Raw genomic sequence first — 26,449 nt, forward strand, 5'->3', positions numbered from 1 at the left:
TCATCTATGTGGCCCAGCTAAAAGCAGAGGTAAAATACTAGATGTACTCTGACTTTTGCTCCAAAGGTCACCTGTGGATTTTCAGCCCAATGAGAAATAGAATGATTGCAGTTGGCCTTTGAATTGGATTCATGGTAAAATCCTCACATTACTGAATTAACCCAGGGAGGTGCGATAATGTGTCTCCACCTGGCAGTTTAGCCCAGTCCTGACTGCAGTCAGCCGCTGAATTTAAATTAGCACAGGAATTCATTTGGTGCTTCTTCAAATAGGAAATCTTGTAATAATGGCAGGGGACATTCTGGTTATGAGAGAGGTAAAATGAATGAAGCCATTTAAGCAGAAAATATGCTGTCACATGCTGTAATTTTACCAACAAACCTCCCTTCTGTTGTACTGTGTGCAAGCCTGGTTGCTAATTGTTTCCTGTTAATGAACCTGTGGTTTGGAGTGGCAAGTCTGAGCAAGTAGGCAAACAACTGGCAGTGTGACTAATTGTCCAAGCAGCAAAATGTAAACCCTTGGGAGAAGGAGGAGGAGACACAACTGAGACTCCTGAGAGATAAAACGAATATCGCTGTGTGTTATGGAACAATATAAAACATTTATTAATCTACATTGTCTAACTATCTATCTGTGGATGCCTCACTCCTTTCACTTTTACACCCTTTGTTTTTCTCATTCCAATCTATAATTTTCCCTGTTTGTTCCATTCTTCTACTTGTTTTGGTATGGTCTTAATTAACTATCCTTCAGTACTGCTCTACAAAGGCAAAACACAAAACTACACCAACCCTGAGAAAAAATGGCTTCAAGGTTACTTTGTTTTTGTAGTTGGGTGTTTCCTCAACTCTGACACTAAAAGTTTTCTCACTTCTAGAAAGCCTAGTCAAAACATAAACAACTTTATTTATATATTTATTATTTTTACATGCTCACTAATTTAAGTGTCCAAGATTGTATGTACATACATCACAGTTCCCTATCTGTCACTTACTCGACATTGTGTCGATGTAGTGACACTAGGGGTCACTCTTGGGAACCTGAAACACCTCTGGTCTTTGAAAAAGGCCAATGGGAATTGGCGAGTGGTATTTGCACACCACCCTTCCGAACATACGGGTATAAAAGGAGCTGGTATGCAACCACTCATTCAGATTTTCTCTTCAGGGCCGAATGGTCAATGCTCACTGAGCTGAATTCTCATGGCTGTTCATTCACCTCTGCTGGATCTGATGGCACATTTCAGCGGCTTCTGCCCCTCTGCACTGGTGCACTGAATAGAACGCCCCTGGGCGTTTCGGCAGAAATAAAAGAGTATATTCTAAAAAAAAGAGTATATTTCTCTAAAAGAGCGGCACACACGGAACGTCTTTTTAAAGATGCCCTCCGTGTTATTCCTGGTTGTGCTCGTTATCTCTCGCCTTCTAACGGTCACGATCGCTGTCTTTCGTGTCTGGGCGCTACCCACGCGGAGACAGCGTTCGTGGATGGGTCATGTACTCATTGCGAGAACATGACCATGGCAACGTTGCGGTCGTGGCTTGCCTTCATAAGAAAGCAAGCCACCCCAGTGGCTTCCCGCCTCGGTCCTTCTACCTACGGGTATGAGGCCAGCGCGGCTAGCACTGGGGGTGATTTGGGGACCTCAATGGGACCACCTCTGCTGGGTATCCCCTCACGGACCTCCCATTCGCCAGCATGCTCTTCTGCCCCGATCGGGATGCCGGATGAGTCCGCCAGCTTGTCTCATGGCGAGTTCGACCTCTTGTTCGGAGCCCGTGAAGGTGATGAGCTCTCGAGCGCTGCATCAGAGAGCGGGCTCATCCAATCGCATGAGGAAGCCTCAGCTGGGTTTCCCCCCTCGGGTACAGTCGCCCAGTCACAGGCTGACGCAGAGATGACGGACATGCCTTCCCGGGCAGCCTCGAGCGTCGGGCTAGAGTGGAACCCTCCTCTCTCCCCTGAACCCTCGTGGCTCGATGATTGGTTTCTGGGCCCACGGCGCCGCTCACAGCCACGCCCTGCCCCAGTTCCTTTCTTCCCAGAAGTGCATGAGGAGCTGACAAGGTCGTGGGAGGCACCTTTCACAGCCCGGTCCCAATCTTTCAGCTCCCCTGCCCTCACTACCCTCGATGGTGGGGCGGCCAAGGGGTATTCGGTGATCCCCCCGGTGGATAAGGCGCTCGTGGTGCACCTATGCCCATGGAGCGCCGCCACCTGGCGCAGGCACACTAAGCTCCCTGTAGGTTTATGTCATCCCTGACGGCCAAGGCCTAAGGTGCCGCTGGACAAGCCGCCTCCGCCCTGCATGCCATGGCTCTCCTGCAAGTCCACCAAGCCAAGGCGCTAAAGGAACTGCATGAGGGTAGTTCCGCCCTGGGATTGATGCAGGAACTGCACTCGGCAACTGACCTCGCCCTCCGGGCGATGAAGGTCACGCCACTGTCTCTCAGCCGGGCGAAGTCCACCTTGGTGGTCCAGGAGCGCCACCTTTGGCTCAACCTGGTTGAGATGGGAGAGGCCGACAAGCCACGGTTCCTTGGCACCCCCATTTCCCAGGTTGGCCTGTTCGGCGACACCGTCGAGGACTTTGCCCAGCAGTTCTCGGCGGTGAAGCAGCAGATGGAGGCTATCCAACACATCCTGCCCCGGCGCGGCTCAAGATCCCGCACCCCGTCTACTTGTCACCAAGGGCGTCCTCCTGTGGTGACTGCACCGGCTCCGCCACAGCCCGCCCCTGCGGCCCAGCCCCGGCGTGGAGCCCACCGCAGGAAGCAGACGCCAACGTCTCACGGCCGGCCGCCAAGAACTCGAGAAAGGCTTTGCAGTGCCCCTGAGATGGGCGACCCAGGGATGAGGAAACCTGCTGCTCTGGAGCTGGTAAGCAGACCACTCCATCCCCCGGTGGAGGGCCAGGAGGAGAATCTTTTGTTACCTTTTCATTTAATTTCGCCGCATGCCCAAGTGGCTGTGGTACCCAAGTGTTCAGCAAAAGAGTGGTTTCCTTGTTCCCTGGGTCACAAACCCGGTGCGCACAGCCGTCATCATGACCACCGTCCACCATTTAATTTCGGTAGGTTTTGCGCTCCAGCGGCGGTCTCCCTGCCCCTGCGTGCCCAGCTGTGGCACAAATCTGCCCCCGATGTGACGATCTCCATGGATCACGAGGACAGGCCTCTTCCTTCCCCGTCCCAGGCTGTTCTGGGGATGGTCACAAGGAGCCAGGTAAGTGCTTCGATGTCCCTGAACTCAGCATGGCCATGGCAAAACGTGGCACCTCAGGCTCCGCCCCGCCTTGAGGCCCCACTCACCGGTATGTCCAACGAGATTGTCCCCTTGTTCCCCCTCGCCCGGAGCTTGGACGTGTGGCTTGTGCTTTCCAACCCATCGCGATGGCTGACTCAGCTATGCAATTCAGTTCACCAGGTGTCCGCCCAGGTTCAGCGGTGTCCACTTCACCTCGGTGAAGGGCAAGAACGCTGCTACCTTGCGTGCAGAAATCGCTACCCTCCTACGGAAGGGTGCGATAGAGCCTGTCCCTCTGGCCGAGATGAAGAAGGGGTTTTACAGCCCCTGCTTCATTGTACCGAAGAAAGGCGGTGGGTTGCAGCCAATCTTGGACCTGCAAGTACTGAACCGGGCTTTACACAGACTCCCGTTCAAGATGCTGACGCAAAAAAGCATTCTAGCGAGTGTCCGGCATCAAGATTGGCTCGCGGCGGTAGACCTAAAGGACATGTACTTCCACGTCTCGATTCTACCTCGACACAGACCCTTCCTGCAGTTTGCATTCGAGGGTCAGGCATATCAGTACAAGGTCCTCCCTTTCGGCCTGTCATTGTCCCATCACGTCTTCTCGAAGGTCGCAGAGGCAGCCCTTGCCCCGTTAAGGGAAGTGGGCATTCACATCCTCAACTATCTCAATGACTGGCTAATCCTAGCTCAATCTCGGGATGTGTTGTGTGCGCACAGGGACTTGGTGCTCTCGCACCTCAGCCGACTAGGGCTTCGGGTCAACTGGGAAAAGAGCAAGCTCCTCCCGGTTCAGAGCATCACTTTTCTTGGCTTGGAGTTGGACTCTGTCTCGATGACAGTGCGCCTCATGAACGAGCGCACACAGTCGGTGCTGACCTGTTTGAAGGCATTAAGACAGAAGACAGTGGTTCCACTGAAACTGTTTCAGAGGGTCCTGGGGCATATGGCATCCTCAGCAGTGGCCACTCCGCTCGGGTTGATGCATATGGTTGAAGCACTGGCTCCAGACTCGAGTCCCGAGATGGGCATGGCACTGCGGGACACATCGCGTGGCCATCACGCCAGTCTGTCGCCGCCTCTTCAGCCCTTGGACCGACCTCACATTTCTACAGGCAGGCGTTCCCCTAGAGCAGGTCTCAAGGCACGTCGTGGTTACGACAGACACCTCCAAAACAGACTGGGGCGCTGTATGCAATGGGTACGCAGCCGCCGACTCCTGGACGGGCCCGCGGCTATGTTGGCACATCAACTGCCTCGAGTTGTTGGCAATTCTGCTCGCCCTGTGGAGGTTTCGGCCGTTGATCCAGGGCAAGCATGTGTTAGTTTGGACAGACAACACAGCTACAAAGGCGGTTTCTGCTCCCATTGTATGCCTCTGGAGTCAGCAGCATCTCAAGTTGCTGCGAGCCACTCACATCCCGGGTGACCTCAACACTGCAGCGGACGTGCTGTCATGACAGGTAACCCTCAGGGGAGAGTGGAGATTCCACCTTCAGGTGGTCCAGCTGATTTAGAGTCGATTCGGGCAGGCACAGGTTGACCTGTTCGCTTCCCAAGAATCCTCCCACTGCCCACTCTGGTACGCCCTGACCGCGGGTGGTAGGGCGGGGTAGTGTCCATAGGATGGCCCAGGCATGAGCTGGGTCCGTCGGCTGCTCATGCTGGTGTGAGGGGAAGGCAGCCCGGCATCTAGCCTGTCGGCGGCGATGTGAGCTGTTCGGGGAATGGGTCCGGCAGCACGTCCAACTCCAAACCCTCCCAGCTCTGGCCCTGGGCGTGCGAGGATGCCAGTGTGTGCACATGTGGAGATTTGAAGCCGGCTCCCCAAGAAGAGGTGCGCTCTGCATTTTTAAAAGACAGTGGTGATGAAGCATTATACACAACAGATGTGCTTCATTCACCGCTGTCAAAACGAGGCTTATTAATTATGCACCTCTTCTTGCTCTCCTGCCCAACTCCCGTCGTGTGCCTGGCTGAAGGGAGGCCCTAAGAGGCGGGGCGACGATGACGAGCCGGAGGGGCGGATCATTCCGCCACAACCTGTACACTAACATAAAAAAAGAAAGAAAAAAAAGTTTGGTGTGGTTGATTTATAAAAAATAAAAAATATATGAAGAAAAAAAATGGAAATAAAAATCAACCCCTGGGACGTAAAAGTGCCCGCAGTTGAAGAAACATCTAGTCTCATTTTTTGTCATTGAATCTGAGAATAGCTGAGCCAAACCCATCTGTCAGGCCTGTTCAGACCAAATCTGAGACACATTTGCAACAAATTAGAAAAAAAACAAAACAAACTTCAGATTATCGGCAGATGATTTGCCGGATGATGTGTTAATAAAAAAATCTCTCATCATTTACTCACCCTCATGACATCCCAGATGTGTATGATTTTCTTTCTTCACTAGAACACATTTGAAGAAAAATAGAGAAATATCTCAACTCAGTAGGTCCTTAAAATGCAAGAGGATGGTGATCAGACTTTTGAAGCTCAAAAAAAAAAAAAAAAAAAAAAAAAAAAAACAGAGAGTCAGCATTATATGGCTTTACTGGTTGTTTAGATCAGTGTTACTATCAGAAATCATTAATAATTAGTTATAATTAATATTTGAATTAACCAATCGAATCTAACTCATTAAAACCTCATATGGGCTCCAGTAAATGTAGTGTGCTACGTTTAGGAGCAAGTTTGGTTATTAGCAATAGTTAATAATTATCAAAGATAATTATTAATTATTAAAATCAATAGAACATTGATGAGAATCAATGTTAGCTTTTTTAAATCCTTTAAATCAACAGTTATCAAAGATAATCGTTAATTGTTAACATCGATGAAACATTAATTAAAATTAATACTAGCTTATTGATCATTCAAATTCAATCATCAAAGATAATTATCAATTGTCAAAAATCAATAGAATATTAATAAGGATTAACATTGACGGGGCACCACCCTGAAATCAGGGACTAATAACCAAATAGTAAAACAGTCTCAATATTAGATTGTTTTCTTAGGAAAATCGACATCCGAAGAATATCGATTTTCGGGAAAAAAAACAATGAATGAAGGTTTGAATCCGAGCACTGACATCCCGTCAGCATGACACAGGCGTATGCAAAACAAAACAAAACACTTCTCTTTGTAATATAAACAAAGTTTATTTATGCAGTAATATCAATTAATAATTAATACAATGCAGTCAATAAACTTCCGACTTACAACTACAAACTAAACAGTGATATGATTAGATATGGAAATAAAATAATCCTATAACACATAAGGTTTGTGTGTGACAGTGTGTGTGTGTGTGTCAGTGTGGTTATTATGAGAGAGAGAGAGAGAGAGAGCGAGAGAGAAGTGACAGCCCTAAAGCCGATTTCGCGATAGTGGGAGAGGTAGCAGCTCTCAGTTTATCACTCAGAGACGCAGTTTTACGAGCGGGGCTCATAAAAGTCCCACGTTATTTGACTCTTTAATGGATGAACTCAGTTGCTGTCTCACCCGCGATGGCGAAATTGCACAACAATCCAATTTGGTTGGACCACAATACAGCAAAACAAATTTGTGATAATTAATACCCTGAGTATTAAAAATGAGCGGACATGGCGGTCCGTAAACTGTACAAGCAAAAACCTTGAAACACAAGAATAACACACTATAATATTCTATATCTGCCCAGACGTAAACCTCTTACTTGAATCGCATGAGGACACAGGTAGAATGTGTTTTCCTCCGTCCTTTAACTCTGACCCGGTTCCTTGAGGCTCATGTGATGACAGGAGGCTGTTTCCTCGCTCTGTCGGCGGGCACAGCTGTTGATTCTCGGCGGGCTGGTGGAGAACTCAGAAATGTCGACTTGATTGAAGATGGAAGAGAAATCTTTAATCTCTTCAGTTCTGTAGGCAAACGGATGAAGATGTGAATTGCTCGGCGGTCTCCTTCGGATCCGTTAGAGTGTTTGGTTGAACACAGAGTAATCTCAACTCATCCAGCAAGATGGAGATTGTATGGCCACAGTTTCAATTTGGACGTTACTTCCTTGTGCCACGAGGTTGCACCTGAGAGCAGCAAAGAGCTACGTCTATATTCGGTGAACAAAGTCGCTGGAAGCAACTCACGAAACATTTCAGAGGTATTTCAACTCCTGATGATGTCATGTTTGAGGGACGTTCTGTTATGTGCCTCATCCAATAGGAGTTGAGAGTTCGATCCTTTAGTGAGCAAGGCTTCATGGATTTGTAGTCTGTTTTGGACTCCCTTTGTTTGATTTTGGCACGATTTTTATCAGTAAGATTTACGACTTGGAAGGTGGGGGCTTGAGTTAGGTTTTTACGACTGTTAGGCCTGCCTTTGTCTTCTATCTGAATACATGAGGCCCAACAGCATAAACATCATCCATACGTCTCCAGTGGTGAAAGGAATGTCTTCTAAAGCAACACGGTTGCTTTTGGTGTGGACAATATCAATATTTAAGTACTTTTTAGCCATAAATCATCGCTTCCGGACAGCAACAGTATCTGACCTGAAGCGTTGGTTTATAGTTAAAAATTACTTAAATATTGATATTTTTTACACAGATGAGTTGTATGGATGACATTTATGCTGACTGTCTGAGATTTTTGGAGCTTCAAAAGGTCTGATCACGATCGACTTGCATTTTAAGGAACTACTGAGCTGAGATATTTTTCTATTTTACTTCAAATATGTTTTGCTGAAGAGAGAAAGTCATACACACCTGTGATATCATGAGGGTGAGTAAATGATGAGAGCATTGATAACCTGTTGAGGCTGCTGCAATATTGGTACATGATGTCACGACTGTAAAATCAGAGCTTTCATAGAATAATAACAAATAAGGGAGACATCCAAAATGTGCGCTGAGTCATCAGGACTGGAATGAAAACCACTGGTCTAAGAGACATGATTCTGATGATAACACAATGTTGCAAAATGTGTAGTTACTGTGTTTTGCCTTTGCACAGAAATATACCTCACAACACCATCTATCTTTTTCTCACAGTGTTTTTCTCCATCTGAATGTCTGTAAACACATTGACGGTCTCTGTCTCAATGTACAACAATGGAGAGACAAATCTCGTTACTCACATTTTGGTTTGCAGAGTCTTGCACAGTAAGGTTGAGGGTAATGGAACTCGATTTGCAGGAGTTTGGCCAAAGCCACAGAATGACAGCCAACAGAGGGTCAACACTGAGATGGAGTGAGTGTGTTTGTAAGCAAGAAATCGGAGGAGGATGATGTTTGGGGAGGTGGATGACAGGAGTTTTTTTGATGCATCAGCCTTGAGTGGAAAATGGCAGGCAGAGTCTGTCTTCAGCTCTGCTCCTGTGGGGTGATTGATATGAAAAGAACTCCAGAAGCACCACGGGGGCGACTCCCCCAGCCTTCACCCACACAACATGCACCGTTTCCCCTCTGCAGTCAGTTGGACTGCCCCCTCCGGCCGACAGTGATGGAGAGGAAGGGCTGGTGTGGGGAGCAGGGGGATGATGGCAGGGCATTGAAGCTTGGCCCCTCAGGACAGACCTCCCTTCATCCTCCATCACAGCCAGTTTCCTTCTCACCTCATCGTTTGATCTCTCTATCTACTCATCCGTCCCTCCATCATATCATCCAGGGGTGTATGGAGTGACATGGTTGTAATTATAAATTGGAAATGAGTGGTGGATGCTATCTCCAACAGATCACCATCATTATCGTCATCATTATGACATTTTAGCGTCATTTTAGTTTTTTATGCAATAAACCATCTTGGAGAATATTTCCAAATTGGCAATGATGTCATGCTTTTTATTACCTAGATCGAGAATGTTAGCTTCGAAGCCATCTAAATGATAGTTTACTCCCAAAGTTAGCTTATATACAGTATATACCTGTATATTAGTGATGGGTCATTCATGAAGGATTCGTTCATTTTGAACGAAACTTTTATGCGACTCAAAAGAACGAGTAGTCTCAGAGAGTGATTCGTTCATTTTGTGTTGGCTGCGCATGTGCATTGCGCAACCTCCGTTCATTTGTTACGTGAAAACCGCATAGGCGCTGTACAGGAAACAGAATGATTAGTTCACCTTTCAACTCTTTTGGTTCAAGTCGTTCGTTCTTTTATCACATGACAGCCGTATACGCTATGCATTGCTCGCACAGGAAACAGAAATTATTAGTTCACCTCTCGAGCCTCTTCTCCAGTCCGAGTCGTTTGTTCAAAATGTAATTCTGAACTCTAAGTGGTGTATTACTATGTACTGCACTGTATTTGAGTACATTATCCCCATTGTTGTTATTGTTGTCTGTTGTATGCTGTGAATTGTTACTGTTTGGTCCACTAATAAAAAAAAGAGTCTTTTGTTAGTTTGTCACGTGACGTGACAACTGCATATATTCTGTATCGGATTCAGTAATAAGCTCATAATTCTTCACCCCTTCTTGCAAACAAGCATGTGGTTAGGTTTTATTTTTACTCTTAAAGTTACAATTCTAGCTTTTTTATTTCTTACAGTTCATAAATTGTGAATTTCTGTCCTGATAGTTCTTTTCCATAACATTGAATCTGGTACTAAAGTGTTAGTTAACACTTTAAAATATATCTGTATGATGGGGAAAATCACGTTGATGAAGCAAGATTTGTTTACAGTGGATTTTTCTTTTATCTTCGCTTACATCATATAATACAAAAGGTATGAGAAAATCCCATATTATTGAGTTTATTATTGATAAACACTGATTTTGGATAAAATAGAATTTATTTTTCTCTAAAGATACATCCCCTTGTTGTATGATTTATGTCCTTTACTGTGTTATTACTAAAGAAAAAAGTAATTAGTTAATAACTCTACATAGAAAACAGAAATGTCACAACTCAGCATTTATACTGGTTATGTATTTAGGATTCATGCATAATTATGATTAACTCTTGTGTTTTTTAGTCCATAATAAATCACCTAAAAGTTTGCATGTTGCTTTTTATTTTTACTGAAAAGTCACATGTTGTATTTATCAAAGTATATCACAAAATCTCAATATTGATGGAAATACAAAGTGCAGTTATTTAATAATAAATATTGTCTGTGTAGTCCACACCGTTTGAACATGGCAGTGAAGATACTGAGCCGTGTAGCGGTAATGTGACAAAAGAACAAACGACTCGGACTGGAGAAGAGGCTCGAGAGGTGAACTAATCATGTCTGTTTCCTGAGTGAGCAATATATAGTGTATACGGCTGTCGCATGACAAAAGAACGAACGACTCGGACAAGAAAATTCCAGAGATGAATCTTTCTGTTTCTCATAATTTGTCCTTGGCTGCATTATCATTTTTTCCTTATTCGGACTATAATCAAAGTCTGCGAAAGTAGACGTGTTGGGGGGGTTTGGCTATTGAAAATGTAACATTTTAATTTAATTCTGCTCAAATGAATGAAATGAACGAAATGACTTGAATAAAGATTCGTTCATTTTGCTGAACAAGACTCAAAGATTGAAGTCAGTAAAATGATCCGATATTCCCATCACTACTGTATATTAGGGGTGTGCAGCAAAGCCATTATCTGTAATTGTATCTATATCTGTTCATATGACAAAATTATCTGTATCTGTCTCTGTATTTGGATAGAACCAGGTGTGGGCAAGGCTTAAACCGGAAATGTGTCAAAACTAAATGAAACGGCCATTTTTAAATGTTACTATTACATTTATAGTTTCTTTTAATAAATTATGCCTTGTGTATGCCTTTTCATAATAATAGCCTAATTATTATTATTATTATTATTATTATTATTATTATTATTTTACAATTATTATTTAATTAAATTATATATATTTTTTTCTTACCAGATAAAGCTGAATTTGTAGGCTACATTAACTGTGGAATATGTTGTTAATTTTGGTTTCTCCTGGTATTTCTGATATTAATATCTGCCTGAAACATTTGACTGTTCATGTATAACAACATTATTCTGGAGGCAAGAGGTGTCAAGCAAAACGTGAAATGTCAAGCACACATTTTACAATAATAATAAATACAAATTAAAGCATTAAAAGAAATATAATAAATCAATATAGCCTACAAACAGGTGAAATCGTATAGTTGATGTTGTCTGGTTAATATTACACTTGACAAGCTCCAGACGCACACAATTAACAGAGACCACAAATGGAGTCGACACCGCACCCATCCGATCTGATATCACACTGTGCGCATTTTCATTCATAAGGTTTAAACTTTAGAAATATTGTCTGCACAGATTCATAAATTCATTGTAATTTAGAATATGTTAATTTTTCAATGTCGCTTTATGCTTGTGTTTCTTGGATTATCAGTCAAACAAATTATTTTATATTTACTCACAAATTAAATATTTATATTATATATATATATATATATATATATATATATATATATATATATATATACCGATCAGCCACAACATTAAAACTACCTGCCTAATATTGTGTATGTCCCCCTCATGCTGCCAAAACAGCGCCAACCCGCATCTTAGAATAGCATTCTGAGATGCTGTTCTTCTCACCACAATTGTACAGAGTGGTTATCTGAGTTACTGTAGACTTTCTGTTGTTCTCTGTCTCTGTTCTCATTCTCTGTTGACCTCTTTCATCAACAAGGCATTTCCGTCCACAGAACTGCTGCTCACTGGATGTTTTTTGTTTTTGGCACCATTCTGAGTAAACTTTAGAGACTGTTGTATGAGACCAGCCCGTCTGATACCAACAATCATCCATGCGATTATCTAATCAGCCAATCGTGTGGCAGCAGTGCAGTGCATGAAATCATGCAGATACAGGTCAGAAGTTTTAGCTAATATACACATCAACCATCAGAATGGGGAAAAAATTGTATTCTCAGTGATTTGGACCATGGCATGATTGCTGGCGCCAGATGGGCTGTTTTGAGTATTTCTGTAACTGCTAAGTTCTTGGGATTTTTGTCTTGAGATGAAACACAGATGAGATTTTTAAAGTTATTGCACTGTCATGTTTAAAAAAAAAAGCTACCTTCCTACCCTAAACCTTAAAGCTACACTATGTAACTTTTTTTTGTTGTTGTTAAAAAATAACAAAATGTTTTTAATGAGATAGTGCAACAAACACCCATCTTCCAAACCATGTCTTTACCCAAATACATTTTGATTAACCTATACTAATGATTTATATTATAGAGCTGTCGGGATGGATTTCGTGGGAAATTGCATACATACGTATTTCGCCCACGTGTGTTGACATCATATCCGTATACCAGGGCCGGAGTGGGATTCATATTCAGCCCGGGATATCATGTCCAAGTCAGCCCACACCCAAAAGGGGGGTTGGAGGTGAAGATGATAACAATAAAAAAAGATCAAAGCAAAAATTTGCAATATATGTAATTACTTGAAAATTATTTAAGCTCTCCATGTCATTATACCACATACAGCATTCACTAAGATTTTCACTTTGTCATAAGACATCATTGTATGTGTTCTATGTGTATGTAAAAATAAGTGAATGTTGAAGGGATATTTGATAATTTCCTCACCCTCATGCCATCCCAGATGTGTATGACTTTCTTTTGCAGAACATGAATGAAGATGTTTAGAAGAACTGTTGGTCCATTCAATGCAAGTAAATGAGAAGCAGTGAGAAACAGATCAATAATTAAGTCATTTTTTACTATAAATCTCCACTTTCACTTTCATAAGCACTCTTCTCTCTTAAGAGTTCTTCTCACCCACACCTATCATATCGCTTCTGAAGACATAGATTAAACCACTGGAGTTGTATGGATTACTTTTATGCTGCATTTATGAGATTTGTGTACCTTCTGAGTTCTGATCACAATTCACTTGCATTGAAAGGACCAACAGAACTGAGAAATTCGGTTCAATAATTTGTGTTCAGCAGAAGACAGAAAGTCATACACATCTGGGATGGCATGAGGGTGAGTATATGATGAGAGAAATTTCATTTTTGGGTAAACTCCGCCCTCAATCTCTGGATCTTCCCCTCCTATGGCTCTGCCCATTCCACCATGCTCTCCACTACCTGTGTCTCAGTACCCCAATCCTCCTGTGGCTCCACCAGCTCCTCTTCCGGTTCCTCCCCTTGAGACCCAAATCCTCCATCCTCCTGTGGCTCCCTCTCCAGACCCATCTCCGGCTCCACCATCGAGACCTCAAGTCCCTGCTCTGTGGCCGCCTCCTAGTCCTCCTGATCCAGTCCCTGCTCTCTGGCCGCCTCCCAGGCCTCCTGACCCAGTCCCTGCTCTGTTGCCACCTCCCAGGCCTCCTGACTCAGTCCCTGCTCTGTGGCTGCCTCCCAGGCCCCCTGACCCAGTCCCTCTCCTGCAGCCACCTCCCAGGCTTCCTGACCCAATCCCTGTCCTGTGGCCACCTCACAGGCCCCTGGATCTATTCCCAGCCCTGAAGCTGCCCCCCAGGCCCCCGGATCCATTCCCAGCCCTGAAGCTGCCCCCAGTCCTACTGTTCATCTTCCTTGGATCTTTCTTCACCTTCTGCATCACCCTATCCTCCTCATCCGTCTTTTGGGTGCCAGGAGTCACCCTTTAAGGTGGTGGTGGGGGGGGGGTATTGTCACAGTTATTCACCATTCTGTTCTGTGGACTCTTATTTTTATATGGTTTTTGTCATCCTAAGTTTCCCCTGGAATACACTTCCCATAATGCACTGCCATCTGTTCCCAATCTTCCTCACCTGTCCTCCATTTCGTCATTAGCACCTTGTTGTATAAATATCCTCTAGTTTTGCCCATTCCTCGTCAGTTCTTGTATTGTTATGTTGTGTTGTTAAATTGTGGCTTAGTTGATATATGAATTATGTTCCACTCCAGCGTGATTTCTTGTTTGACTCTTTGTATGATGTTCGTCCACTCCTGCATCTCCAATTAAAAGATTGAAAGTTAATCTACTCCTGCGTCTCCTTTTCCACTCCAAGAACCTACATTACACAAGTTCTGAAACTATTTAAAAGTGACCCAGAGATGGCTTTTTTCTTACTCAACAGGTAAGATATTTTATAGATATGGCTTATGTATAGTTTTGTAATCACACACACACACACACACACACACACACACACACACACACACGTCTGTGTGTGTGTAGTGAAATACAATAATTATACTGTAATCGGTGCAGAACTATTTACTTGCTAGCACACGTGTGTTGTTTTTCTTTATAACAGCAATAATTTATTTAAATTAATCCTTTAGTCCTAGACTTGCCAAGGACATGTGAGTCTTGAAATTATGTTGACCACTGGTTGGTAACAATGACAATCTATAAATTAGTTACTATCGTGGTCTATTTGGCCAGAATATCCTGCAGTTATAAAAACTTTACAACGTTTGACCTTATCAGACTATCAATCAGTCTAATGTTAACAAACGTAGCCTAACATTTGTAATGTAATTTATTTCAAAACATCAATGTTTCCATTAAGTCAAAACAACAGCATAAGATATGGCACTTACCTGCTAAGATGACATGTTTTCGGATATCCGTCTTTTCCTTTCTTTCTTTCTTTCTTTCTTTCTTTCTTTATTTGTCCATTCGCTCTGATAAGATGTCCTGTATACATGTGTACACCATTGCCTCGAACCACTTTCATCCACACAGAGGAGCAGAGCCGAACCACAACCAAAACAATGTTCTTCCGCAAGACGCATGCAGTTTTATTTTTTAACCGCCAGAGGGCCAAAAGTTACATAGTGTTGCTTTAAACCTAATCAATATATGTGAGATAAGAAATGGAATTGTTGAAGCATTTGGTGGTGCTTCTGTGACACTTCCGGCTCATATGTTGACTCGCGTGCTCTTCAGGACTCGTATCACGGTCATTTGCATTGCAAGTGCAATGCTCTATTAGTTGATCTACCATGCAATTTGATTGCATTTGAACAAGCTTGTAAATGTAGTTGGTCATGTAATGCGAAGTTAAAATACATCGCCTTGTCAAGTCATGTGCTATAGTAAAAGTGTTTTGACGTTATTAGCATTATGTTATAAAAAGGGTGAAAACTGCTGTTATACATACAACGAGCCAGGTAAAAATAATTTTGCAAAAATGTTGGTTTAGTAATATGATTCTATAAGACTATGTTGGATGTATCTATTGGTTATTTTTATTTTTTTAAAGGGAGGCGATTCCTTCTATATGCCCCACCCATACTTCCTGTTTCAATAGTAAATATGTCAACACAGAAAGTAAACTGTGCTCAAGCCATTAATGGGCTCTTTAAGCTCTTTCACTATGTGTGGGATTCCTTGAATCAGCAAATGGAACATTGTGATAGCAGGAGACATAAAATGCAAGTGCTGCTTCTAATCATCATACAGAGATGTGCACCAATAGGCTAATCTTATTTTAACATTACATACAGTGCCTGCAGTTATGTGCCTTCTGCATGCTACAAACCGCAAGCGAGAGAGGTGCAGTCATCCTTAACGGAGTGATAGGAAAAACGAGAGAGAGGGTGAATAAATAGATGGATCTGTCCCATAATTAATATACAAAAGCTTTGAGTGATTACCACTTGTATGTTTTGCCTCTTAAATCAGCAACTGACCTTCTATCACAGTCTATATGGCCACATGCTGAGAAACACTAACAGGTTGTCCTTTGAAAGAATATTCATAGCCGTGGCATTTTCTTAGGAGGAAAACGTCCTGTCAATGCAAGATAAATCTCTTTTTTAGGTCATGATTTTAAGCTTATTACTTATTTATGTGCTAGCAACTGCATTGCCCTTTTCCTCGCCATGATACTCTCCCTGCATCTCATTCAACGCCTGAACTGTTTTTAAAGTTTTATTCTCTCCTTTATATTTTCAAGCCATCTCAGCTTCACATATTCAGCTGCCCTTAGACTGCCTGACTTTGTGGCTGGAAGCAGGTGAGGGCTTATTTCAGAAACCCGTCATCAGACACTTCATTTGCTTGCGCGGCAGAGCCAATATTTACAGTTGGTGAAGGAGTCCACTGTGCTGTGGAGTAAAACCTCTGCTCTATCGGACTAGAAGCTGATAACACTGACCCACAGTCAAGCACTACCCTGGGGAAACCACTCAGGGGCTAAGTAAATCCTCATCATATGCACACCAGCGATGGAGGGAAATAGAGGAGAAAGAGAGAGTGCTCTTGAATAAACAACCACTGGCAAAAAAAAAAAAAAAAAAAAATAATAATAAAATACTGCTACTGTATATAGCTAAAACCACTGAACATTTTACTTAATATTTGCTGAATCTTAATTGTGCTGATTTACTTGTCATTAACTCCAGTCTTATGAAGCTGGCATTTATTTAGTGGCAAAACAAACTGACATACTTAACTTAATTTGAAGTAATACTCTTTATTGTATGATGAATTTCAGCAGTTGCTGCTGTTGATCTGTTGGACTTTAGCAGGTTACAGTTCAGTAACCCTTCAGCTCTAGTTGTGTCATGCATGCTACTAGCCCTGCTTCTCAGAACATCACACATTATTATTTGTAGATATTTGTGCATAACATTTACATTTTTTACACTTAAGTACTGTAGATACTGAAGTGTCCAATATCAACATATGCACAACAGCACAACTGCAAATGTTTTTATTTTTTTTTATTTTGTATTTTTTATGTTCAGTTTTAGAGATATACAAATCTTTATGAATCCTCTGACAACACTATATATATATATATATATATATATATATATATATATATATATATATATATATATATGTGTGTGTGTGTGTGTGTGTGTGTGTGTGTGTGTGTGTGTGTGCCTGAATTTTATGTAATTGAAACACTGTCAATGTTATGCTGTAATATTAACATGTTTCACTCATTTACTGATTTGTGTGTTGTGATATCACAATTGCTCCGATTCTCTGAACCCTAATAGATTTGTAAATATAAGTCTCTAATGTTGTTCAAGTGTAAAGGGATTTGCATTTCAGATGCTGTTAATACATGTGTATTGAAAGTTTCAGCAAACATATATTGTATACTGTGTATACAGTAAAAAAAAAAAAAAAAAAAAAAAATATATATATATATATATATATATATATATATATACATATATATATATATATATATATATATATATATATATATATATATATATATACAGTATTTACAATGAACATTGATTCTGAATTTTGCCTTGTCACATGCCGGCATGTCAAATTTAAAAGGAAGATTTGTTTTTGTAACAACGTGTGAGATGACCTTCATTTATCAGTATCTAATCGAATCATTCTTAGTAATTCTGGTGGCACCAAATGACAAAAACCTTTAAAAAGACATCAGAGAAAAGTGATGTCCATAGGAATGAATGCAGGTTCTTAAATAACATGCATGAGGGCATTTGAGAGACAGTCTTTTTTTTAAATTAATTTATTTATTTATTTATTTATTTATTTTTTAGGGTGTGTTAATGTGTGATTGGACTCTAGGTCCTGCAGTGCATCTGTGCATGATGATCAACAAAACCCATGTTTGGAAGTGGTATTGGCACGTTAAGAAATCTACAGGGGTTAACTGGGCTTTTATTCTCTCAAGGAACAAATGCCAAACATTAAGTACAAGCTGAGAAACCTCCATAAAGTTTGAACTCTGCCAGGTCTGCTAACAACACAGATGAAAGCTCATCTTCTCAGTAGCTTCCTGGCAGCAGAAACATGCTGAATCAGGAAGTTCACCTCTAGTTGTTTGCAAGATGCTGCAATGTGGAAATTGTTTTCCCCCCAAAGAATGGACTTGAAAGAGGGAACACATTTTCAAAGCACTTTTCCTGATGAAATAAAAGAACATGTTTAATCAAAGTCACATAAAACCACCAACTATTCATGAAAGATACTGTTTTTTACTGAATGTATTTTATTGTAAAGCTATAAGGAAGGAGTACTTACAAGATATTATTTATTTGATTTGATTTGCTCAGCAAAAATAAAAGACAACAGTTTTTTTTTTCCTTTTTTTTTTTTTTTTTTTTTTCTCTTCGTGTTTAACATGCAGATGTTGAGAAGAACATAATGGAGCAAATATGGGCTAAAACTCTTCAAAAGCCACTGTTCTGCAAGTAACACAGAACTCAGGAAAAAATAAGACTCATAAAAATGAGACAGTAAAACTTGAAAATAGACCAGAAGAAGCCACTGAATGGTAGCTGATGACATTTTAGACACGGACACACCAATTCTGTGCAACCAACACCCCAAACACTCCCATTCTAACATACTCTACTTTGAAAAATATTTTACAATTTAGATGTTTTTCAACATGTTCTTTTTTGAGTTCTTTTAAAAAAAAGCCACATTATTAGCATGTACATAAAACTGTACAAAGAAAACAAGGCATCACAAGCATTTCGATATAAATATAACCAACACTTAGACTACAAACTTGTACTTCCTGTAATGATATATTTAAATGGTGGTTGTTCTTCAGTAACATTGCGTAGATGTTTTAATATTGAGATCTTCTAAAGATGCCCACAGAGAGCTAAAGTGTTCTCATTTCAGGGCCAAAGTCGAAGTAATGAAGCCACTCTGCCAACACTTCGCAAAATAAACGACTGGTTTCATTTGTAATCTTTTTCCAAGAATAGAATGATGCTGTTTACTCTCTACTATTATGCTCAGTGATGCATGGTGAGCCTTACTATGCATGGTGGCATTACAACATTATGACATGTTCGTTCATAACTCCTAATACCTGGACAAATGCAGCGGGTGGCTTTCCACCAAAATGAGTCCATGTGTCAAGCAAAATTGATTCTTAATTCACATTGAATTTGATTGATTTACATGTAATTAAATGCACAATTCAGCAAAATTTAAATAGAGCTTACAGTAAAATGAAACTGAACATCAGTCATGAGCAGGCCCACACAGAATCTGTACCCACAGAATTCCACAGAAAGTACCATAGATGTCCACAAAATGGCCATCATTCAAAAAGCTCCCCTGCCTCATGCATGCTCATTTATTACATATTTTGGCTACAATGATCACATTTTCAGCCAACAAGAAGAGTGCTCTTAGCTCTGTTGATCACTTTTTTTTTTTTTTTTTTTTTTTACCATGTTTAAATCCATGGCCTGGAAATCTGTATATTTTGCAAAAATTCTGCAGATTGCTGAGCCTGGTCAGAAGGTGGCCAAATACCCAAAGAAGAATAAATGCTGTGAAAATAAATAAAACAAAAGATGCTGGCTAAAAAAAAGAGATGGTGTACATTATGCTCATAACCGTGCTGTTGATGGACATGATTTAAAAAAATAAATGAAAATAAATTAAAACAAAAATCAATAAATGTGTAATAGCAATGTGAATTTTTAATACAAGAGAGAAAGCAGCACACATTAGTATTGCAGAAAACAAAACTGGCTAACAGGGTTGCGTGGATTGTATAACTTTAAAGAAATTAAAAAGGGAAGAAAAAAATGAATATGCTTGGTATGAAATATCATTAGATCACAGTTCAAAATGACAATGTTTTCAATTTTCAAAAACTAAACTAAACAAAAAAAAAAAAAAAAAAAAAAAAAACAAAAAAAAAAACAGGTTGACTTTGAAAAATTCGGAGCCGCAGATGGGACTTAATTTAACACTGGTCTCTTTGAGTTAAGAAACTACCTAAGCTCCAAAAACGATCATAACCCACAGCAGAGTAAAATATATTGCTGTCAAATACTAAACTAACAGCTACAATTGCAGTACAGTGGGAAAAGACAGTGGACCATCTTTCCCCTTATACAATTTTCCCTTGCTTTCTTTTTGCCCTTTTAAGATTTTAAGTCCATAAGATATGTTATTTGTCATAATGTTTTCCTTAAAATATCTGCACTATAGTGTCCAATGTTTCACACAGCAAGAGCCAAATCATTCAATGCTATGCCACGACACAATTTGGGCATTGAAATTTCCAGCACATAGTGAAGATAAACTCGTAGGGCATGATAATTGATTGCTTTAAAGGCAGTAAGCGAATCTCTGCATGTATTTACACAGTGACACTACACAGGTGTGCACACAAAGATGAACATGCTCACACACAGTAGCGCACACAGGCTCAGAATGATTTGACCTAGCAGTATCGGTGACAGTTGCTCTCCAGGGATAAACTCCAGTTTTCCCAGTGGAAGTGAGTGACTGTCTAACTGTCATGCAGCGTACGGGTTCATGCAGCTCAAGCCGCTTCTGTTTGTCACTGCAGAAAACAGCTCTGAGGTCAGTAGTAGCTGGAAAGATTCAAATAACTGGAAGACCACCATACAGATGTGTGCAATGAAGAGAACAAAACTCAAAATGTGAAGGGATAGTTCACACTAAAATAAAAATCATGCACTCACCACTGTGTTGTTCCAAACCTATATTATTTTCTTTCTTCCTTTGAACACAAAATAAATGAAATGAGCCTGGAGATTTCAAGCTTCAAAAAGGAATCACAAAAATAGGGGTCTACAGTGCAGCCATTATCTGTATCTGTTCCTATTGCAAAATTATCTCTATCTGTATTCGGACAGAATCAGATGTGTGCAGGGGCTGTGTGTCAAAATTAAATGGCCATACTATAGTTTCTATAAATAAAATATGTTTTGTATATGCCTATTCATATTAAATTTAATACAATTATTATTTTCTTCTTTTTTTCTTCTTTTTTTTCTTGAAGAATGAGCATGCTTTACTTCTTTAGATTATCACGTGTGCAGGGATATTCTAAGACTGATAAGAGACTGACACTCTATGAAGCATTTAAACCTTTATGGAACATTTTAACTTTTTTTTAAATAAAGTCTTAACCAGATAATTACCTTAATCGCTGATGTGGATATAAATGTGACCCACTTTAGGAGACAGACAGACGAACTCCGCTCTGAATCATCACTTCAAGTCAGGAATTTAACATCGTGCTCAGGTTGTTTATAAATGAATACATGGGAATCATTATGTGTGAATCTTGTGATACATTAACATGGACATTTCAAAAAGTGGAAAATGTACATGATGTAGTGTCTTAGTTAATCTTGCTCTCGACAAGCTCCGTGGTCTCCATGGTCTCGACTCTGTTAACAGTCTCCTCAATTAAAAGGAGACTGTAAGCAGAGTCGAAATCACGAACATCCGATTTTAAATCACACAGTGCACATTTTCAATCATAAGGTTTACACTTTAGTAAAATTGGCTTCACAGACTTGTAAATTCATTATAATTTTGGATATGTTTATTTAAAATGTCACTTTATCCGTGTACTTCTTGGATAATCAATAAAAAAAAGAAAAAAAAAGAAAAGAAAAAAACTTTCTGAAAACGGTATTCAGCTTCGGGCAAATCTCTGATAAATAACAAATAAAATAAAAAAATTATACACAACACTATGTCTTCTGAAGCCATACAATAGCCTTGTATGAAGAACAGACCAAAATTTAAGTTGTTATTCAATGAGAGTTCTTGCAAGTAATAACAATGTTGTATCCGTGAGCGAATCGTTCTTTTGGATCTTTTCTATAAATCTGTTGATCCAGTTCAAAAAATCAGTCTGAATGATTCATTTACAAATCAGACGGTTCCAGACTCGATGATCTGGTCACACCAGTCATATGTTACGGTGTTTTTGCATTATGTTTGAACCTTGAAAGCTCCGGTCTCTATTGTTTATAACTGCATGGATAATACGACTATTACACACTTCAAAAGTTCTCCTTTATGTTCCGCAGAAGAAAGAAAATCAAATGCTCTTGGAACAACATGAGGAGGAGTAAATGTTTGAATTTTCATTTTTGGGTGAACTATCCCTTTAAGACCCTAACAAGACCAGTGAGAGAGTGTTGATGTGCCCAAACCTGCACTTTTATTTTCGGGAGGACAGACCAAGCGAGGAATCTTGTTTTCTCCTTTAGTCTGCCTAAAGGCTGCATTGAGCTCATCTATGCTTATCCAAAGGTGATATCGGGGCACACAGGGACCACAGACCCCGTCAAAGGGAAAAATTGAATTTACTTTAGAGGGACCTTATAGTGATCCATCGTTGTTCTGCCAGTGCTCAAACAAGGGGTCAGCTGTGAATGAAATAAATCCACACTTATGAAAGGAAGTGCAATACTTAAAGTGACACATTAAACCTAGCTCTCCCCTGAGAGCTTTTAATTACTTATAAGACATTTTTAAAAAGTTTTTTTTAAATTAAATATATTAAACTCCAAACAGCGCTGTAAATCTGTGTTGCATCAACATCTACAGAGCTAACAGCAAAATCTGGCTTTACTTCGCCGGAGGTGAAGAGTCAGTTTTAAGTGGTGACTTAACTATGTGACATGGTGTAAATTATAGTGCACTTATTGTGTATAGCTCGTGCCTCTAATTCTCATTATAGCTTTCGCTGATCTGCATTGCCACCAAAAGCAATCCCTGTTACTGTCAGCCGCTATTAATAACAGCTCTAAATGAACTTCCTGTAAACTCTTCTTGAAAGGCCCAGCTTTCAGATGTGTAAATTATCACGACTCAGGAAACCGCCCCATTTAGGCCAGTGGGGCTTTGCAGTAACACAATGAAGGCAAGCTAAACTCTGTCTCTAAACTCACTGAAGGAGTTTTGTAATGCCATTTTCTCAAAGCACACTTAAAACAGAATCTCGAGATCCTAGAGTATATTGGATTTGTTAAATACAACTTGAATTACAATTTTCTGAGAGAAATGCTCTAATGTCATTATTTTTGAACTCATCTACTTCTTGAGCACATTAATTTCTGTCAGGGTAAGACCCACTGTAGAGCAGGGCTCTAAGCACCTCTGGCACAACCACACATTTACACAACAGAGTTTGGCATGTTAGAAAACGAGTAGGATATTGCACAGTACATGGACATTTCAGTGTTTATGGTGAAACGTTGTTACTCAAGATCCCACTACAGTCTTCTGATGAAGTATAGGAGTGTTACAGAGAACAGTCACTGGGAGAGCCAGCTATGCTTCCACAAGGCCTCCGTCGGAAACTGATGAAGCCCATCATGGGTAATGGCAACTTTTCAAATCTGACAAATCACATCATATAAACCTGCTGCAATCCATTGGCTCCCCTTCATTTTGCCCCAAATTCTATGTTCACTCGAGTCCTGTGTAGTTAGACAGCTGAGTTTCGCATTCTGTGGTCCAAACTGTTATCCTTCATTTACTAACAGGGAAGAAAGTACTCTTCTACTATCAACTAGAAGGAAGTCAGAGCTTCGAAGTTCTGTACAGGTAAATCATTGGACAATCAAAACTGTTCCTTCATAAGCGTGTACTATTTACATCACTGTACATTAAGAAAAGAGCTTCTATGAAAAAGACAAATGTAAGAAAAATTTACCCTTCAGTGCTTACAGAATTGTGAATATGTTTTCTCTTCAGCAAAGTGAGTGAAAATGTATTTCCCCCTTGGATCGCCAACATTTGTTTGCCAGTTCTTCTGGAGTTCAAAAGTTCTTATTGGGGATACATACTGTACACACGCATACAAAAACAGAAAAACAAAAAGAAAGAATCAAAATGTGCTACTATTTGTATGTGTAGCTCAGTGTATAGGTATGCATAACTACAGTCTGAATCAGAAGTAATATCTGTGTATATATATATATATATATATATATATATATATATATATATATATATATATATATATATATACATATACACACTACCGGTCAAAAGTTTTGAAACACTTACACATTCTTTATTATAATTTTTCTTCACATTTTAGAATAATAGTAAAGTCATCAAAACTATGGAATAACATAAATGGAACTATGGGAATTATGTTGTGACTAAACAAAATCCAAAATAAATTAAAACTGTGTTATATTTGAGCATCTTCAAAGTAGTCACCCTTTGCCTAGAATTTGCAGACATGTACTCTTGACATTTTCTCAACCTACTTCTTGAGGTATCACCCTGGGATGCTTTTTAAACAGTATTGAATCCCATCTCTGTTGGGCACTTATTGGCAGCTTTTCTATTATTTGGTCCAAGTCATCAATTTCAAAATCTTTTATTTTTTTTATTTTTTTATTTGATAAATTTTTAGTTTTATAATGAAATAAATTAATATGGTGGCAAAATTATATTTTTGTCTACAAAACTAATTTCAAACATTTAAGTATACGCCTTCAGATCAAAAGATTTTTAAGATCATGAGAAACATTTCAGTCAAGTGTTTCAAAACTTTTGACCGGTAGTGTATATATATATATATATATATATATATATATATATATATATATATATATATATATATATATATATATATATATTATATATAAAACAAAAATCAACAAAATAACCTCAATCCAATAGGAATATACCCTAGACATTAAATTATCACAAAGTTCACTTTAAATTGTCCATACATTCGTTCAATAGAAGTTTACACAGGGTTGTTTTCTTCATGTTATATTCACAAAACTTTTTTTTTTTTTTTTTTTTTTTTTATGATTTTCTTCTTTCATCTGTCTATTTGGCTTCCAGAGCCTCTAATAATGCACAGGGTTGTATTAAACCCTGAAGGGTTTTGAAGAAGGACTCTAGCTGTGTTGTGTCAGCCATTAGGCTTATGGCTGAGGGGATTGGAGATGTATGTTGTGACAGTCTGTGTAAATTGGGGTCTGGTGGTGTAGTAGATTTTTTCAGGTGTTTTGACTACAAGGCCTTTTATCCTATCACAGGCATTACTGATCACAAGTAAATTGGATCATATGTGGAACCGAACCCAGGCGAACAACAGGTGATTCACAGGTAGATTTCTCTTTTGGAGCCTTGGCTAGAGGGTGTAGTAGCAGGGGCGTAGTCGGCTGTATGACTTAAGGGGATCTCTTCCAGGGGGCAGTCCTTGCCGGTGTCGCCACCTGCAGAATAGGCACTAGTGTAGGGTGGCAGAAAGCGAATGCTGGCCACTTTATTGCTCCCACCTCCATTCCGCTCCTCTCCCATAGGCTTGGAGCTGCTGTCACCGAAAATACGCTCCTGACCCTCCCTCTCCTGGTAAGGCACAAAGGTAGAGAGCTTGGGCCCGCTCTTGGCACACTTGGTGCGGTTGGGTGAGGGCTGTCCGGGCATCCAGCAGGAATCAGAGTGGCCAAATTCCGTACACTCACGTGTGCACTTTCCCGTCATGGCCACGTCAGGAAGAGGCCTAAGATCTGAATAAAATAGAACAAAAGAAAAGGAATATTACTAAAAAACAACCATTTTTAACGAATATGGACAGCATCTTTCATTCTTGGCCACCATGATGAGGCACTTTGTCATTGAAAACTGCTCAACGCTGTCTTTCTTGAGGCAGGAATTGTGCTCATTTTGGGTGAGCATGAAATGGCATGAAAAGTCATTGATTGTAGCTGTTCTAATGACAAACTAACTGAAAATTACAGTACATTTTAAATGTACTACTGAAAAGCAAAAATGAGATGAACTGCAGTGATATCATAGCATTTTATTTATTTATCTATTTATTTATTTATTATGAAGCCTCTCTTCTGCCCACTATAAACAAATGGAATACAGTGGTCAGTAGAGAACCGAGAACAAGTTCTTATTCAGAACTAGCACCATTTATCTGAAAATACCAGAACCAATTTTCATGATTTTCATGACTTTTGGTTCCGTTAATGATTCTCGAACAAGCATTCTCTTCCTTTGTGGAAGAAACACCCTAATAAAATATACTTTCAATGTTCCCTGCATTGCTATTCAGCATTGTGTAGTCAATCAAACCTGCACAAACAACTCCACAGCCTTTTCTCACCCTTGTTCACTTTAACCAGTCAGTGTGTAATTGATGCTAATCTTGACTACAGAGGATGGCAAAGCTGGATGGCATCACAAGAAGAGAAAACAACAGCTTGATCAGCAAAGGTCAAACTCCCTGTATGGAAAATATAAATGTGAAAGCTGAGCCTAACCTTTCCTCTGAGCGTGACATAAGATTAGTTTGATGATGTGGATGTGAAAGGGGGACAGATAGAATGTCCAGTTCTCAGGGGGGGAACATTTATTTCCCTAAATGTCTGAGCCTTATGAAAAGCCTCTGATATGAGGCAGTGGGTGTCATTGTTTTGTCTCAGGTTTATGGAGACTTGATTAGCCCATCATTGAACACATTTTAAGAAATCATTCTCTTTTTCACCAACACATTC

General features: G+C 40.2%; 1 protein-coding gene across 4 annotated transcripts in view; it reads right to left on the reverse strand.

The window, feature by feature from the left end:
- Nucleotides 1–18,071: 18,071 nt before the first annotated feature.
- Nucleotides 18,072–26,449, reverse strand: part of LOC127418250 (protocadherin-1-like) — a 221,611-nt gene continuing 213,233 nt past the window's right edge. For 2 of the 4 annotated variants that reach the window (XM_051658724.1, XM_051658723.1), the window contains exon 5: nucleotides 18,072–25,453. In XM_051658724.1, coding sequence (XP_051514684.1) covers nucleotides 25,044–25,453 — 410 coding nt within the window. In that variant the 3' untranslated portion in view covers nucleotides 18,072–25,043. The remainder of the gene's footprint in view (nucleotides 25,454–26,449) is intronic. The other 2 variants (XM_051658726.1, XR_007893395.1) reach the window with 2 other exon arrangements.

Source organism: Myxocyprinus asiaticus, chromosome 27 (genome assembly GCF_019703515.2).
Source record: "Myxocyprinus asiaticus isolate MX2 ecotype Aquarium Trade chromosome 27, UBuf_Myxa_2, whole genome shotgun sequence".
In the NCBI taxonomy this organism is placed as follows: Eukaryota; Metazoa; Chordata; class Actinopteri; order Cypriniformes; family Catostomidae; genus Myxocyprinus; species Myxocyprinus asiaticus.